Source organism: Pezoporus occidentalis, unplaced genomic scaffold, assembly GCF_034315485.1.
Source record: "Pezoporus occidentalis ecotype Australia unplaced genomic scaffold, CSIRO_AGI_Poc_V1 ctg274, whole genome shotgun sequence".
In the NCBI taxonomy this organism is placed as follows: Eukaryota; Metazoa; Chordata; class Aves; order Psittaciformes; family Psittacidae; genus Pezoporus; species Pezoporus occidentalis.
This window is the reverse complement of record NW_026914653.1, coordinates 222,490-239,221: the sequence shown is the minus strand read 5'-3', so window position 1 is coordinate 239,221 and position 16,732 is coordinate 222,490. Positions and strand designations below refer to the sequence as shown.

Here is a 16,732-nt window from a genome sequence, read left to right as displayed (position 1 = left end):
ATTTGTGGTTAATTTCAGGCTCGGCAAGTGCTGGAGAGGGAGTTCAACAACCTGCTCGCCTTGGGCACGGATCGGAGGCTGGATGATGTGAGTACCAAGACTCTCCCATGGCAGGTTAATGCTAAGCCCCTGTTCTTGTGCAGGAAACAGGAGAGGCAGGACCTCTGCTCAACTCCCTCCTTGTCCAGTGGTGTCAAATAGCGCATCATGGACTCTTTAGAGCAGTTGCATGGGCAGTATCAGTGGAATAAGCTAAAACTATTAGACAAGGCCCCAGGGAAAGTGTTTCCAGGCTGTGGATGCAGGTGAGGAAGAGCCTTGTGCATCATTTCAAGCCTCATGCTCAGAGGGCTGAATTTTAGATAGGCTGACTTGGCTTTCCTTGCCTGCTGCTTTAATATTGCCTTTTAGAGTCACAGATGTTGTGAGCACGGCACATCTGCAGTGGCTGAAGCTGGTGGGTTAGAGAAGCCCCATTAAAGCAGCCAGAAAACTGTTCATATTGAGTCACTAAGGGTGGGAATTCATCTGTATCTCTCCTATATGAGAGCAGAGCTGTTCAGGGCTCTCTTTAGAGCACGGTCTTTAGAGCAGATGCTTCCAGATGCCATTATCTCACCAAGGTTATGCATCCCTTGGGGTCTTTACTGGGGTTCGTGCGTTGATGCCTCCAAGGCACCTTTGCAGGCAGGACAGAGAGAAAGGCCAGCTGGAAAGGCTAAAGCCCATGTCATGGCATCCCGGAGAGGTCTCCTATGTCCTTGGTCCGATTCACCCGCACATCTCGGCGCTGTTTGTGCCGGTGTCCGTGTACAGGCACCTTTTACCTTGCTGGGTAGGAGAAGGTATCTCAGAAGGTTCATAACGGGCTCTTCCCTCGCAGGGCGATGACAAGACCTTCCGCCGCACCCCGTCCTGGCGGAAGCGCTTCCGTCCACGGGACGTCCACAGCATCAACATGCTCAGCGGCTCCGCCGAGACGCTGCCCGCCGGCTTCCGCGTCACCAGCCTGGTGCCACTGCCCCCCCCGGCCGCCCCTGCCAAGAAGATGCCCCCAGAAGGTAGGTGTCCCGTCCCCCCCCTCATCTCCCCTCCTCACACCGCAGGGTTAATGTAGAGTCATTGACTCAGAGCCAACCGGGGTGGAAAAGACCTTTGAGATCCAGTCCAACCGCCCCCCAGCACTGCCAAGGCCACCACTAACCCATGGCACTAAGGGCCTCGTCTACATGGGGTGTGAACGCTTTAGGGATGACGTGCCACCAGGAGAGGAGAGAGACAGAGAACTGCTGGTGGTGATGCTGAATCCGTGTGGTCCTTGAGCTGTAGATGGGTTGCTTCAGTCACTGGTCCACCGTGATGAAGGAGAAGGCTGGATTGGGAATGAAATGGGGATGCCCATGGCAGGGGGTTGGAAGTAGATGATCTTAAGGTCCTTTCTAACCTTAACCATTCTATGATTCTGTGTGTGTCACTCATCCTGGGTTGGGCATCCAGGTCAGAGCCTGCTGGGGTAGCACTGGGGGCTGTCAGGAGTCAGTCTTGTCCATCCTGTATTTTGGAAGCCATCCCCAAAGGGACTGAATTAACCAGTTCAACTCAGTCCAAGCACTGCTGAGCACCCACTTTCCCAGGGCTGGTGGGCCCTGCTTAGACATGCCTGCTGTCTGTGCTGGCTGTTGTGTGTTTTAGCTGTCCCAGGCTCTGCCCCACCACCACACAACTCCTTTCTACCACGTTATCTTGGTCCCTTCCAAAGATGCAGGGAGGCACAAGGTCCAGCCAGGTCCAGGTGGCCAAATGTGCCTCTTCCCTTTGACCCTCCTCTTCATGTGGGTGCACAGATGCTGCCTAATAAAGGCTGTGGTGGGAAGCCTGGGGCTAATTGCAAGCTCTGCTCTTTGACTCCCTTCCAGTTGGTGCCTCTGGGTCGCCAAGGCTGGAGACCTCCACGGTCCGGACGTATTCCTGCTGAGGGTCCACGTGATGGGAACCAGCCCGGCCCCGGGTAAGTGGATTGAGGCCTCAGAGCTGGATGGGGACCAAGAGGAGAGCACGAGGCCTCTGCCCAGCATCACCCAGGCAGGGTGTCTGCCTTCACCAAGGTTTGCCTTGCCATGGAGGACCACGGAGACCTCAGTCCTGGGGCTCATCACAGGACACTGAGATGATGCAAAAGGGATGCCCAAGATCCCAACTGCGTGTGGTTTGTCCCATCCCTGGACAGACAGCTCCCCTGGGGACCCCAGGATGCCATCCTGGATGTGGGGGTCCAACTGGGGTTGTTATAGGCAAGCACTTCAGGGAGGCTCCTGGGATCCTGCTGCACCCTGGGACACGGTTTTCCTGTACTAGGATTCATTACTTGCTCTACCTGGATTTGTCGGCCTGTGGGTGCAGAGGTGGAGCTGAGCCACCATCCTCATGGAGCCTTTCCTGCTTTGTTTCCCAGCACATCCCCACTCTCCGTATGGCCACGTGCTGGCTGCCTTTCAGGACAAGAGCCCAGCATGTTCCTCGGCCCAACAGGCGCTGCAGTCTCACTGCTGTGGACCAAAAAGGATTCTCTCCCTTCTGCTTGTGCACCCCACCGCTTCCCCCAGCTCCCCATGGCTCCTGCCTGGGGCTTGTTGCCCACCTCTCCCCGCACTGGCTGCGGATGCGCTCGCTGGGTGCCTGCTCCGTTGCTGGCAGAAGCGTGGTGCAATCCAGGGGAGCAGCAGAGACACCCCAAAAGCGGGCTGAGATATCTGGAAACCTTTCTCCTGCCTGGTTCATGTTGCCAATACACCGTGGGCTGCTGCACCTGAGCCCCGGGCATCAGGGATGGTGCTGCCCACAGGACTTGAAGCCAAGGAAGATTCAGGCTTATGAAATTCCTCACACTGCCGGGCACGGAGCTGCCCCAATGGGGACTGGAGCCAGTGCTGGGGTTGGTGCTGCATGGGATGGAGCAGGGACCAGCCACTGTGGGGACAAGGGGGTGACATCTGCCTAGAGGCGGGCAGCCGGGGCGCTGCAGTTTTGGGTGCTGCCAGATGCCACATGGGGAGAGGCTGCATGGGGAAGGGCTGGAATCGCCCCATAGGGCTCACTGCTGGCTGGGGCAGTACCCAGCATCCATGAGAGAGGGGACACAATGGGGGTACCCACCACCCCGGGACATGCCTGTCCTTTCCCCTCCGGGTACAGAGGAGATGCTCTTCCCCCCCCTGCCTCCAGGCTATGGGCAGGGATCTATCCAGGAGGCTCCAACTCTTCCCATTTCTTCCCCGTAGGGTAGGATCTCTTCATCTCCTCATGCCACGTTTGCCTTGTGTGGCCCCTATTTCTGATGTGATATTTATTGATGGCTGGAATGACCTTATACTTTATCATGTGCTGTCTGGAAGTGCAATACCTGAGAGGCTCTACAGTCACCATGTCTTTTCGGTGTATTATTTGCCTAATACAGTATTAAATATTTTTTTAAGTTGAAGAGTCAGTGAGCCCTTTATATCGAGGCCCTATTTCTTTCGTCATATTATTGGTACTGCATGGACTCCAAACCCTGGATCGGGTCAGGAAAGGATGTATGTGTGTTCCAATAAACAGGATTTTAAAGCAGCGCTGGCTTGAGCCTTCTTTCTAGAGCCCCAGTTAAGAACAGAATTAATCTTTAGCTCCCCCGAGAGTTCCTGGGGTGCAGGGCTGAGCCCCACTGAAATCACTGCTCTCTGATTTAACCGTGGGACATCCAGTTCCCACCAGCGAGCAACCACATTGAGATCCAGCTGGGTTTTCTGATACAGAGAATCATAGAACCCAGGCCTGGTTTGGGTTGAAGGGAGCTTAAAGCTCCTCCAGCTCCAACCCCTGCCACAGGCAGGGACACCTTCCACTAGAGCAGCTTGCTCCAAGCCCCTGTGTCCAACCTGGCCTTGAACACTGCCAGGGATGGGGCAGCCACAGCTTCTCTGGGCACCCTGTGCCAGCGCCTCAGCACCCTCACAGGGAAGAGCTTCTGCCTAAGAGCTCATCTCAGTCTCCCCTCGGGCAGGTTCAAGCCATTCCCCTTGGCCTGTCCCTACATCCCTTGTCCCAAGCCCCTCTCCAGCTTTCCTGCAGCCCCTTCAGGCACTGGAGCTGCTCTCAGGTCTCCCCTTCAGGAGCCTTCTCTTCTCCAGGCTGACCCAGCCCAGCTCTCTCAGCCTGGCTCCAGAGCAGAGCTGCTCCAGCCCTCGCAGCATCTCCATGGCCTCCTCTGCCCTCGCTCCAACAGCTCCACATCTCTTTTGTGTCGTTGCTTCCAGAGGTGAGCGCAGCACTGGGTGCAGGCTGCAGCGCTGCCGTGCACGAAGCCCCGAGCACTCAAACAAGAATGCCTTTATTTAAAAAAAAAAAAAAAAAGAAAATCCAAATAAGTTAGCAAAAATAATCCTTAAAAAAAAAACCCAAAACAAGAAATGGCAACTCCACACAGCGCTGCTAGAAAAGCCACCGTGGTGCTGAGCCCAAAGAGACACCAGCCCCAGAGAGACGTTGGTCGAAGAGCATCTTGGAAGGAAATCAGCAAGCGAACCCAGCACACGTGTTGGCCCCCAAAACCCACTGGCCCTGGATGGGTCCCTTGTGCGACCCGGGGCCATGGCACTGCCCATATCCCACCTCTGCCTCTTATTTTCTCAGCTGGCCGAGCAGGAGCGTTTCAGCGGGAATGGGAAAGAAGTTGAGTGGTCTCAGTGGTGCAGTCCATGATGCCAAAGGGGTAAATGGGTTTTCCAATGGCTGGAACCTTCTGGCATCTTATTCCCACCCCATTACCAGCTCGAAGAGCCGCCAGGGTTGGTGACAGCTCAGTTTTGGACCTGCTCCTCCTGGAACGTCACGGCCACGTCCTCCACGGCGATGCTCTCCACAATGGAGGAGAGGGAGTGGAGGTTGCGGTCCTCTGCCGTGTCATCAGCCAGGAGGTGATCTGTGGAGAGCAAGGGGATGGTGGCTCTGGGGGGATGAGGACTCGCCTGGGGACGGCTCCTGGCTCCACACAGGGCAGATCCAGTGGTCCCCCAACAAATAGAGTTGGGAATCGCCCCTAGCTCCCACCATGGGGGATGATGAGACCTCCCACTGAAGAAGGTGACGGGGAGCGAAAGCTCTGGCCACTTCTTGAGGTTTTATTCCCCATTGGAAAATGAGATTTAAGTTTCTGCTTTCTGGAGCAATAAATGTGTGGATTTGGAAGGGATGGGGATCACTGGAATAACGGGAAAAACAATCAACAGCTGCAGGGGGGACATGGGGAGGGAAAGGGAGCCTGGGGCAGAGATGCTCAGTGCACAGCAATGCTCAGCCCCGCAGCAAAGGTAAGCCAAGGGATGGAGATGGATGAACCCTTGATGGGGACCCAGGCTGCTGCAGCCCAGTTTCTCACCCCCTCCGCTAAGAGAACGTTTCTTGGTGAAATCAGTGAGAGAAGCCTGAACTCACTCAGCATCCAGCCAAAGAGGTGCAGGAGGATTTATGAGTCTGGGGGGAGCCATCCCCGCAACAGCAGGATGGGGAGAGAAGCACAAAGCTCCTTCTATCCTCTGCTCCGATCATTTCCTGCTTGGGGGGCTTGGCTCAGCGATGCTCTGCTCCAGGGCTGTGGGTCCCTGATTGCTGCCCCCCATTGCAGAGCCCAGTGAGGTGGGGAGGACCTTACCTGCGGGGTTGGTGCTGAACTCCAGCTGGCTGCTCCACTCGGGGCTGCAGGACGAGCTGCCGGACCCACACTCGCTGCCCGCCTGCAGGGAGCCAAGGGGTTCACCATGGGTCTCACTTCTTCAGCCCAGCCAAACTCCACCAACCACCCCAAAAGCACCCCAGGGAGCCCAATGCCCTGCGGAGATGGGGACATCTCTCCCCATCTGCAAAGGGGCTTGAGGAGGCGACAGCATTCAGCATCCCCCCGACCCATTGGGAGATGCTTCGTTAACCATAAGGGCTGAAAAAGGGGATTCCTGGGGATCATCTTTGGGCAGTTTGATTTGTGGGCTTGGAGCTGAAGGGGTATTTCAGAGGGAAGAGCTGGCAGCCTGGAAACTGAGGGTGTTACTCAGCAAAGCTCTGCATTCACTTTCCTTCTGTGTGCATCCTTACCTGGAAGTAGATGCTGGCTCAGGTTAGACCCCAAATCTGATTTATAGGGGCAAGCCCAGGGACCCAACTGTTTGTAGCAGCCTTGGAATGGCACTTCGGGTCTGCAAGGCCAGGGCAGCACCAGCCCTGAATCAATGCTTGGATTTACTTCCAGCTAAAGGAGGGCTGGGAGCAGCAGGGACATGGGAAGTGCTCAGCGAGGGCCTGGGCCCATTTACAGGGGCAGCCACAAATCCACAGGGTCAAACCCAAATGCACACATTGGGTTTCTCCTGGGAAGATCCAAGAACGTATAGGATGGAGCTAAAAGGCTTTTTCAGTTGTTTATTCAGCTGTAAATGTTGGGCTACCTGGGTACTGCTGGTTTGTGCTTAAATCCTTCCATCTGAAAGGACGTGAGTCTCTGTGAATCCCTCTTTTCTGTGCCTCTTATAAAGCCTACATCTGCATCTATATCCATGTCTTTATCTGTATCTAATTGTATATCTCTATATCTGTATCTATATCTAAATCTAAATCTATGTCTGTATGACTATATATCTCTAAATCTATAGCTGTATCTATATATCTATATAAGATATAGATATATATATCTTTATCTATATATCCATATATCTATGTATCTAATCTATATATATCTAATCCATATATCTATAACTGTATATCTATATGTATATATCAATATTGACATCTATATATACATACCTATCTCTGTATATCTCTATCTATTCTACATATTGATAGCTAATCCATACATGTCTATATATCTGTAACTGTATATCTATAACTGCATCATCCATAGCTGCAGCTATCAACACAATTCCACACACAAAGAGCCACAGGGAAGCGCACGCCCAGACCCCAGGATTCAGGTCTCAAAAACTTGGATCAATGACCAAGACCCTGTGGTGCGATGGGGCTGGGGAGGAGGCAGTGGGGCTGAGCCCCGGAGCACCCATCCCTATGGAGCGTGGCTGGAGGCAGCGGGTGCTGACCCCTCAATGGCCTTCAGTCAGAGGCTTTGTGGGTTGTGTCACCCCTTGACTTCACAGGGAGAAACCAGGAGCATGATTCTCTCTGTGAGCAGGGGGAGGACTCACATGGGTTTGTTATACTTTGCTATTTTGTTTTATTCCACTTTTGTTTAAATTTAAATTCATTTCATTTGGTTTAAAAGATGCTTTATTTTAGTTTGGTTTGGTTTGATTTTTGTTTCCTTTGATTGCATTTCATTTCATCTCGGTTTATTTCATTATCCATTTTACTCCATTTTATTTCATCTTAGTTCCCCAGTAGGACTCAGTGCTCCAGAGCTGCCCGCAATGCCTCTGCTTGGGATCACCCCCATAGAGCAACACTGCCATGGGGCATCCCCCCCATAGATTAACACTCCCATAGAGCTTGGGATCACCCCCATAGAGTAACACTCCCATAGAGCAAGCACCCCCATAGCACATCACCCCCACAGAGCATCACCCCCATAGACCAACACCCCCATAGAGCAAGCACCCCCATAGTACATCACCTCCACAGAGCATCACCCCCATGGGGCATCCCCCCATAGAGTAACACCCCCATAGAGCAAACACCCCCATAGTACATCACTCCCATAGGTCATCACCCCCATGGGGCATCCCCCCCTAGACCAACACCTCCATAGAGCAAACAACCCTATAGTACATCACCCCCACAGGGCATCACCCCCATAGAGTGCCACCTCCATGGGACATCATCACCTCCATGGGGCATCCACCCATAGACCAACAGCCCCATAAAGCAAACACCCCCATAGTACATCATCACCCCCACAGGGCATCACCCCCATAGACCAACACCCCCATAGAGCAAACACCCCCATAGTACATCACCTCCACAGAGCATCACCCCCATGGGGCATCCACCCATAGACCAACACCCCCATAGAGCAAACACCCCCATAGTACATCACCTCTACAGGGCATCACCCCCATGGGGCATCCCCCCATGGACCAACACCCCCATAGAGCAAACAACCCCATAATACATCACCCCCATGGAGTGCCACCCCACTGGGACATCATCACCGCCATGGGGCATCACCGTGGCACTGGTGGGGACCAGAGGGCTGCCCTGGGGCACACTTACCCCAGGCTGCGCAGCGGCGGGGTGGAAGCGCAGATCCCTCTGCTCCCGCTCCTGCTGGTTGAGGGTGCTGAGCAGGCTCTGCAGGCGCTCGATGTACTGGATGGCGCTGCGCAGGATCTCCACCTTGGGCAGGCGCTGGTTGGGGTTCAGCAGGGTGCTGCGCTTCAGCGCCTCGAAGGCTTCGTTCACCTTCTTCAACCTGCGCTTCTCCCGCAGCGTGGCTGCCCGCCGCCGGTCCATGGACACCGTCTTCCTCTTGCAAACCTTGCAGGCCCAGGGCAGGCATTGCCCGGGGCAATGCTCAGGTAGGGCTGAGTCCTTCTCCTCCAAAGCCACCCTTGCCTCCGGGCACAGGGACACGTCCGGTCGCTCCGGGAATGCCGCCGCCTCGTAGCCCTGTAAGCGGGAGCCCAGGAAGTTTTCCCCATCGTAAAACCTCTGGTCCGGGAAAAAGTAAGGATTGGTCTCAAAGAGCTCCATGGCCACCGGGGCAGCTCGGGGACGGACGTGTGCGCGGCTCGGGGACGGCTGCTCCCTCTCCCCGCACCAACTGCTCGGTGCCATTTAAACCCCGGCGCTGGCATTAAATCACGGAGATAAATATAGAAAACCCAAAGGAAACCTGAGCTCGGGCTGAAGCTGCTGCTGCCTCACATCAAAACTTGTCCATCTGATTTCATGTGCTCTCCCCAACGGGGATTTCACTGCCCAGACCATGCTGGGGCGGGGGGGGAGCGGCTGGGGGAGCTGGCACAGTGGGGACGGCAGCGAATAAGGGCTTTGTTTGAGCCCAGGGGTGCCACTGGGGATGGCCGGTGGCTGCCAGCTCCCCCCCGGCATTCCAGCATCACCTGGTCCCTTCAGTTATGGCTGGGATGGGGGGAGCCCACGGTGGCCTCATGGCCAGGCTGCACGGCCAAGGCACCCTCATCCCTCCATGGCTGCACCCCTGCATCCCACAGCACCCCGGATCCGCACCTGGACCCGGCACTGCCATAGCATCTTCTGCTGCTCAGCCTTTACCACCTCCCCACCACATCGCTCCTGCTCACCCCATCTTTCCAGCAGCATAAAGCCCTGATCCTGCTGAAGCTGTGGGGAAGGGGAGGAATCCAGCCCCACGGGGGACATCCCAATTCAGGGAGCACCCCAGGGTCCAGCCCTTTCTCCATGGGCATCCTTCACTGTGCAGTACCTGTCCTGGTACCAGCCACTGCACTCTGCTGCCCATCTCTCCTCCCTGATCCACAGGCAGGATGGCTCCAGGCCCAGACTTTCCTCCACCAGGAGCTTCCTGAAGTTTCCTGGCTGAGTCCCTTACCCCAGAGCTGCATTTTTAGCCCAAAATCCATGTTCATGGCTTCTCCTATGCACTAAACCCAAAGGGCTCCATGCCCCAAACCCAAAGGGCTCCATGCCCCATCAGAGGAGCCCAGCTGGGATGGATCCCACTGACTTAGCCAAACTGGCCTCTCTACCTGTGGATAATCCATCTCCCAGTAAAGACACACTGCTCCCACATTCCCAATGGGGAAACTGAGGCACGATCATGGACACTGCACGAGCATCAGTCCCCTCCCTTCCCTACTGACCCCAACCCTTTGACCGCATCTCTCCAGCTTTGTCTTTACTTCAGAGGGGATGGTGGGTTTTTTCCATCGGGAACGTCAGAAACCATCTCCCATCTCCTCCTATTCCTGCTCCAGGCCAGATTCCAGCTGAGGGATCGGTCAGTGGAAAGAATGTCAGCAAAGAGCAGGGCCAACCCTGCCGGGTTTTTCCTTCCCCAAATCCCCCCTCCCACAGAGGCCACATTCCCCGTGCCTGCTGCTGGCACCGCTGCTCACTTTGGGTTCATTTCCAGCCTTTTTGGAACCCACCATGATGTTCTCCTCTATTTGGAGTGATTTCTTTGGGGCCAGGAGTCTTATAACACATCCTCAGCCTGATCTCAACTGTCCCAGGGTGTCAGCCCGCAGGGTTTTAGCATCCTGCGGTAAGGAAAGCAGCACCTTCAGCTTCGAGGGTCACCCTCAGCACAGCACCTGAGCTCCAACCCCAGAGCACTCGAGAAGGAAAGAAATCATAACACCTCCTTGGTCTCTGCATAAGGAGAAAGCACTGAAACAGGTAGGAAGAGGCAGGAGTGCGCAGAGCAGCCAGCAGCAGGCACAAAGGTGTTGGGAGGGGATAACTTGAGCCTGATGGCTTCACATCACCGCACTCCGGGGATCTTTATTGGTCACACTTGCTGTGGACATGGCCCTGGGGAGCCCCTGGAGCTGCAGCCGGGTCCCTGGGTGTGGGTACCTGCAGCACTGCCCTGGCTCACCACGTCAATGGGCTTTTCCTAACTGCAAGAACCTATTTGGAGGGTGAGGAACCCGGCGGTGACATAAATGACTCCCAGGGCATGTGGTGGACCCCTACAAGAGAGCAGTCAAGCATTTAGCACTTCATAAACCAGGGCAGCATCAGTGGAGCAGGGCATGGGTTGAGCCAGCTGCGATGGGCCACCAAGGCCACCGTGTCCTGAACAGGCAGCGGAGACAGGAGGTGGTCCATGAAGACCGTGAGGGAAGGGAAGCCAGGGCCAGAGCGGGATAGGGACTGGGAAGAAGGACCCCAGCTACCTTTGGGGGGTCTCATCCAGGCTGCCAACATTGGCCCTGCTGTGAGGAGCTGGAATAACACTGTGCTCCTCCGTCAGACCCGCTGTGCCAAGGATGACCCTAACCCTGGGCATGGCGAGGGGACACAGCGGGGTCCGGGGTCCCTGGGTCCCAGAGGATATCAGGAGAGGGATAATGACTTCTCCTGGGCAAGATCACCAACGAGGGACCCCAATGAATGTGTTATGGGACCCCATCCGCACGGTGCAACCCAGGAGCAGCTTGTCCCGGGTCCCATGGGTGCCCCCGGTGGCTGCAGGCTGCGCCCTGCCTGATGCGGAGCTGTCGGGAGGATTAGGGCTCTGCTGCCGGCTGTCAGGTTAGCCCGTGATGGATGGTGGCGGCTGGGAGGGACACAAAGGGAGGCTGTGCGAGCCCCGGGCAGAACGTGCTGCGATCCGTCACGGGGTGACCTTCCCCCGGCTGCCGGAGGCCTCGCGGGGACGGCTAAAAATACCCCTCCATTGAGGAAACCCCGCTCCTCCGGGGCAGCTTCCATGGGGCAGGGTCATGGGGAGATGCCCCCGGGGCTTTCCCACCGTGGTTCATGGTGTTGATGAGATGAGTTTGGGGGCGGCACAGCATAGGCTCCTGGAATCAACCCGTCTGGGAAAGACCTTTAGGGTCATCAGGTTGGACCAGCACTTGCCAAGGCCACCACTGACCCATGGCACTGAGCGGGTGTGAGCACTTGCAGGGACGGTGACTGCAGCCCTGCATCGGGCAGCCTGTTCCAATGCCTGAGCACCCTCTGGGGCAGGAATTGTTCCTCAGCTCCATCTAAACCTGCCCTGGGGCAGCTCGAGGCCGTTTCCTCTTGTCCCATCCCTTGTTCCTTGGGAGCAGAGCCCAGCCCCTCCTGGCTCCATCCTCCCCTCAGGCAGTTGTAGGCAGCCATCAGGTCCCCCCTGAGCCTTCTCTTCTCCACACTGAACCCCCCAGGTCCCTCAGCCCTTCCTCACAAGACTCATCATTATAACATCAGCATGTTGCAGGCTGCAGCACATCCCTCCTTGCTGCATGGAGTTGCACACACTGGTTCCATGTCCCTGCTTGCTGCATGGAGCTGCACAGTCCCCACACTGGAGAAGTGATGGTGGGGATGATGCCAGTTGACTTCTTCCATTGGGAAGGGCAGAAGAAGTAGCAGGCTTTAAGTGCTGGTGAAGTGATCCAGGTGGTTAAGGCAGCATCCACACCCTCAGGACGTGGGTACCACCCTGCTGATGCGCTGGCTAGGATGCAGCAAAGAGATCCCATTGGGATTTCAACACAGGAAAGGCATCCCTCCAAAATGCCACTTCCAATGGGACCCACCTTCCCGTTCCCCCCCTACCCCTGCACCCCACTGCCCCGCATCCCCTCTGGCCTTCCATGCTCACCGACATCCCTTCCTGCGCCGTGACAAGTCCTAACATATTTGGGAGCAGCTGCAGGCGGCGGGAGATGCTTGGCCCTGTCCCCGCTCCCGGCCGAGGAATGCGGAGCAGACCTCTCCGACACCCGGGATTTCCGACGTGCCTTCCAACGGGGATTTGGGACGGCGACAGCTGCTTGGCCACGCTGGGGCCACGGCAGAACCTGCCCCTTCGCCCCCATCCCCGCAGCCAGCCGCTGTGCACAGCCACGTCTCGGCCTGCCGCCGGGTAGGGCCAGGGGTAGGTCCTGCATGGGGAGGGATGGGGGACGATGTCCGGTGTCTGTCCTCCACTGGGATGGGAGCAGTGGTGGCAGCGCTGTCCGACAGCCCCGTCCTCACCCATACGTGCCAGTTTGGGGTGGGATGGGAGGGCAGTGCCATGTCCCCATGGGGCTTGACATAGAATCATGGAATCATGGAGTGGTTTGGGTTGAAGGGACCTTAAAGCTCCTCCAGCTCCAACCCCTGCCACGGGCAGGGACCCCTTCCATAGAGCAGCTTGCTCCAAGCCCCTGTGTCCAACCTGGCCTTGAGCACTGCCAGGGATGGGGCAGCCACAGCTTCTCTGGGCACCCTGTGCCAGCGCCTCAGCACCCTCACAGGGAAGAGCTTCTGCCTAAGAGCTCATCTCAGTCTCCCCTCTGGCAGGTTAAAGCCATTCCCCTTGGCCTGTCCCTACAGGCCCTTGTCCAAAGCCCCTCTCCAGACACCATAGAATCATTAGCCATCTAGTCCACCTCCCCCCTGCCTCAGTTTCCCCATCATTAAATCAGGGATGATGATGGAGGTCTGAAGTCTGGCTGGAGAACAGTTTTATTTTGGTTCTTAACTGCCTTTATAGGTTTGACCTGGGATGGGTTCTGGCTATCAGCAGAGAGGGGCTGGTGTTTGAGCAGCTCCCATTCCACTGGATCCCAGTCTGGGGACAATACTGGGTGCCCCAGCACACCAATCCTTCGGATCCCAGCCAGGGGGTATTAGTGGGCCCCTGGCCCCGTAGTCTCTTGTGACCACCCTGTGTGCCCTGACCCTCCAGTTGCCAGTATCTCAGTCTGGAGACCAACCCAGGTGCCCCAACACACCAGGTTCCCATCTGGTTCCCGGCCCATATAGCAGACATCCTGAGATCCCTGCCTGCCTACACTGATGGGGTGATGCTCTGCCCCACAGCCAGCACTAAACCTCCTGATGTGCCCTTCCTTACCCCTGTCACCCCAAGTCCTGGACACAGCCCTTCCCTATGGAGGAGGGATTCACCCAGCAGGACCCCACTAATGAACCACGGGCTCTCCCTTCCAGAATCCCCCCCATGGCAGGGGCACCCCCAGCACATTAGAGGCTGCTCCTCCATCTCCTCCAGGGTGGCCCCTGCCTCGCTGTCCCCACACAAAGGGACCTGGGGGGAGAACACACACCCGGGTTGTCAACAAGGGCTTGTTTTGCTGTGGGTTCGAGCCCGGCTGGGATGAACGGGAGGACAGGTGGGTGCTTGGAGGAAGACCCATGAATGTGAGGGATTCAGCAGTGACATATGGTGGCTATTCGACCCCCCGAGAGGGACAGCTGGCTGGGCCAGGGGGGTGGCACAAGGCCCAGCGAAGGGACCCGGGGACAGCAGCGTCCCTGGGCAGGGGACAGCCCTGAGATGGGATGCCTGGAGCCGTGCGGGGAGGGGGGCTGGTGGCTGCAAGCCAGGTCCCATCGTCTTGACCCCATGGTGGGCACATTCCTGCTGGGACTCATCCAGCCCCCGTGGCTGATGCTGCAGGATCAGGGTCTGGTGAACGGGGCGGGGGGGATAAAGGAGTTGGTGATGCTGATACGGGGCTTTCAGGAGATAAAACAGTGATCCTGCATTTTTCTGCCCCACGGGACAGCAAATATCTGCCCTACCCTGCAGCTGGGCACCCCACAGTAACTCAGAGAGCCGGGGAGGGAAGGATGTGGGGATTCTGTGGCTTCAGGGTGGGATTCCCAAGCAGAAAAGGGGAGGCAGCCCCTCCCCGGACATGCCAGTGGTGATGCCAGACACGCCGGTCCCCATGGAGGAGCACCCATCCCGAATTCCCATCGCTGCTGGCTCAGCCACCCCATGAGCACCCAGGCTCGGGGACCCCCCACCTCCAGGCTGGTTTTATCCCTTTCTGGGGTGCTCAGCCCCATGATGGGGCAACATCCTGCTCACATGCTCAGCTGCTCGGCTCCTCCTGCACCTTCTGTCGGGATGGGGAAGAGGCTGGAGGATGACCCCGACCCTCCAGTGGCGAGAGCCGGAGCTGGCAGGCAGTGATGCACCCCATGGGGGTCCCCAGGCCACCCACCATAGGATAGCCCGCACCCAACGAGCTGGTGGAGCAGGACCAGAGCCAGGGCAGTTGAGAGCCAGGAGGATGAGGAAGGGCTGGGAGGGGTGAGGGAGGCTGCTGGGCTCTGGTGTAGGGGACAGAAATGGGGTAGATGCTGCTGGGGTGCTCCCTATGCTCCATCGCAGGGAGTCGAGCTGCTTCCAGCCCGTTTCAATCACTGAGTGAATGCTGCGAGGAGAAATGCCTTCAAATGAGAGTCTGTGACCGAAGGTAAACCCCCCCTTTCCTTGGCCGGGTCACCCTGGATCCCATGGGATGGGGTCTGAGGCCACCCGTTCGCTGCCAGGAGGGATGCAGAAACCATCGGCTCCTGCAGCCGCTGCAGCCGCACGATGCAGCCGTCGGGAGAGGGCACCAGCAGCCCAGTTATGCACGCACCGGTCGGGATTTCGGGCTGCACAACCCAAGGCAGAGGCTTAAAGCACCTCAGAACCCTTTGAACCCCCTTTTCTTTCGCTGGGGGGGGGGGGGAGAAAACCTCATCACCTCCCTATGCGGAACCCGGGATGCAGATGCAACCCTTTGCCTGGGGGCTGACGGGAGGATCGGGACCTGGAAACCCCTTGTCTCTGGCACTAATTCCCACCAGGGATGAGCCCTGCTCTTCATTTCCAACACCCACCCCCCCGGGGGAGAAAATCTGGAGGTTTGTTTTTTCCCGTAGTGTAATGACCCCAGCAGGTGCTTTTCCTTCCCCAGGGCTCAAAATAGCTCCCAGGGTTTGGCTTCCTCCAGTTCCTGCCTCCCTCCTGGTCCCCTCGTTCATCTCTTGGACCAAAACATCCCAGTCCGGGGAGGAGAGGCTGCGGGAGAGTGGGGGCACTTCCCGGAAACCCTCTGCTTTGCGTCTTTCTCTTTGGATGGAGATGGAATCATCCTGGAGAAGGGATTTCTGGCTCAGCTCTAGCAGCCACGTTGCCCTCGAGTCTCTCTTGGGGAGCAGCTCAGCTTTCACCCCATCAGCAGGGACTGGAATGTGCTTTGAGGGGTTTCCTCCTGCCAACCCGTCTGTTTCTCCTGCAGGAGCTGTGTCCTCTGTCCCTCAGGATGCTCTTGCCCATGTCTCAGCTAGTCCCTTTGTACCCATGGATTCAGCCAGTTTGGGGGAGTGAAATGGCTGAGGCGGGACGGGGGACAGGACACGACCAACCCCTTGACCACCATCACTAGCGCTGGTCATTGCCTTATCCAGAGCATTTCTTTAGGGTGTTGAAACCAGGACCCCCAGTTTCGCCTTGGCCTCTGCAGCACTGAACCTTCACTGATGGGTTCCCACTTCTCCATCGCCTCCAAGCCCTGGAGCATCCCACTGCAGCAGCAGGTCCATAGGGCATCCCTGCACCAAATCACCTCTTCCAAAGGCACATATTCACCCAGGGGCTTCCCAGTATGGGGCTGGGTGAGCCCCAAGCTGGATCCTGCACCCCAGATCCCCTCCAACAATGGAATCAAGAGGAGGAAAAGCAGGAGGAGCAGCCTCTATGTCCATCAGAGCTCCGAGCTCTTGGCAGGGGACCTGTGCAGGCGCGTCCCTGAGGAAGGCATCCAGCTGTGGGAACGTCGCTGCCGACCATCCCGGGGCTGCTCTGTGAGATGCTAAATGTCCCATGTCCCACTGCAGCGTCGCCGTTTTGCTGCAGCCATCCCATGGGGACCAGGAGGCTGTTTTCAACGGCGCTCAGATGGTTCGAATAATGTTTGTGCTGCTCGGCGGCCAAGGGGACAAGGATCCCAGCTGGAAGAGAAGAGGAACAGGGCAGGAGGTGGATCCCCTCTGCTGATAAGGAATTTTCCATGTCTTCGATCGGAATCTGTAGGTTTCCGTCCATGGGAAGGCTTTAAACAGCTTCTCCTCCAATGCGCGGGACCTGCCCAGTGAATCTCTGTCCTGACTTGATTTCTGGAAATGAAACATTCCAGCTTGGAGTGCCTGGGAGGAACCAGTTTGGGCAGCAGCAGAGTGCAGAAGAAGAAGGTGGAAGAAGAGGGGCTGTGCTGGAGGATGGTGATGTGGTTCCTGTCTGTGA

At 57.0% G+C, this 16,732-nt stretch overlaps 2 protein-coding genes across 7 annotated transcripts in view; one reads left to right on the top strand and one right to left on the bottom strand.

Moving 5' to 3' along the window:
* Positions 1 to 3,606, top strand: part of PPFIA4 (PTPRF interacting protein alpha 4) — a 53,223-nt gene extending 49,617 nt beyond the window's left edge. For all 6 annotated transcript variants that reach the window (XM_062624887.1, XM_062624886.1, XM_062624885.1 and 3 more), the window contains 4 exons: positions 19 to 87; positions 884 to 1,061; positions 1,917 to 2,008; positions 2,453 to 3,606. In XM_062624887.1, the coding sequence (XP_062480871.1) occupies positions 19 to 87; positions 884 to 1,061; positions 1,917 to 1,975 (306 nt within the window). In that variant the 3' untranslated portion in view covers positions 1,976 to 2,008; positions 2,453 to 3,606. The remainder of the gene's footprint in view (positions 1 to 18; positions 88 to 883; positions 1,062 to 1,916; positions 2,009 to 2,452) is intronic.
* A 226-nt stretch (positions 3,607 to 3,832) lies between these two features.
* Positions 3,833 to 8,777, bottom strand: MYOG (myogenin). Its single transcript, XM_062624917.1, has 3 exons — positions 8,248 to 8,777; positions 5,687 to 5,768; positions 3,833 to 4,957 (listed from the first exon to the last, which is right to left on the bottom strand). Exons 1-3 carry the CDS (start codon positions 8,725 to 8,727, stop codon positions 4,836 to 4,838), a joined length of 684 nt encoding a protein of 227 aa, XP_062480901.1. The 5' UTR covers positions 8,728 to 8,777; the 3' UTR covers positions 3,833 to 4,835.
* Positions 8,778 to 16,732: the final 7,955 nt, after the last annotated feature.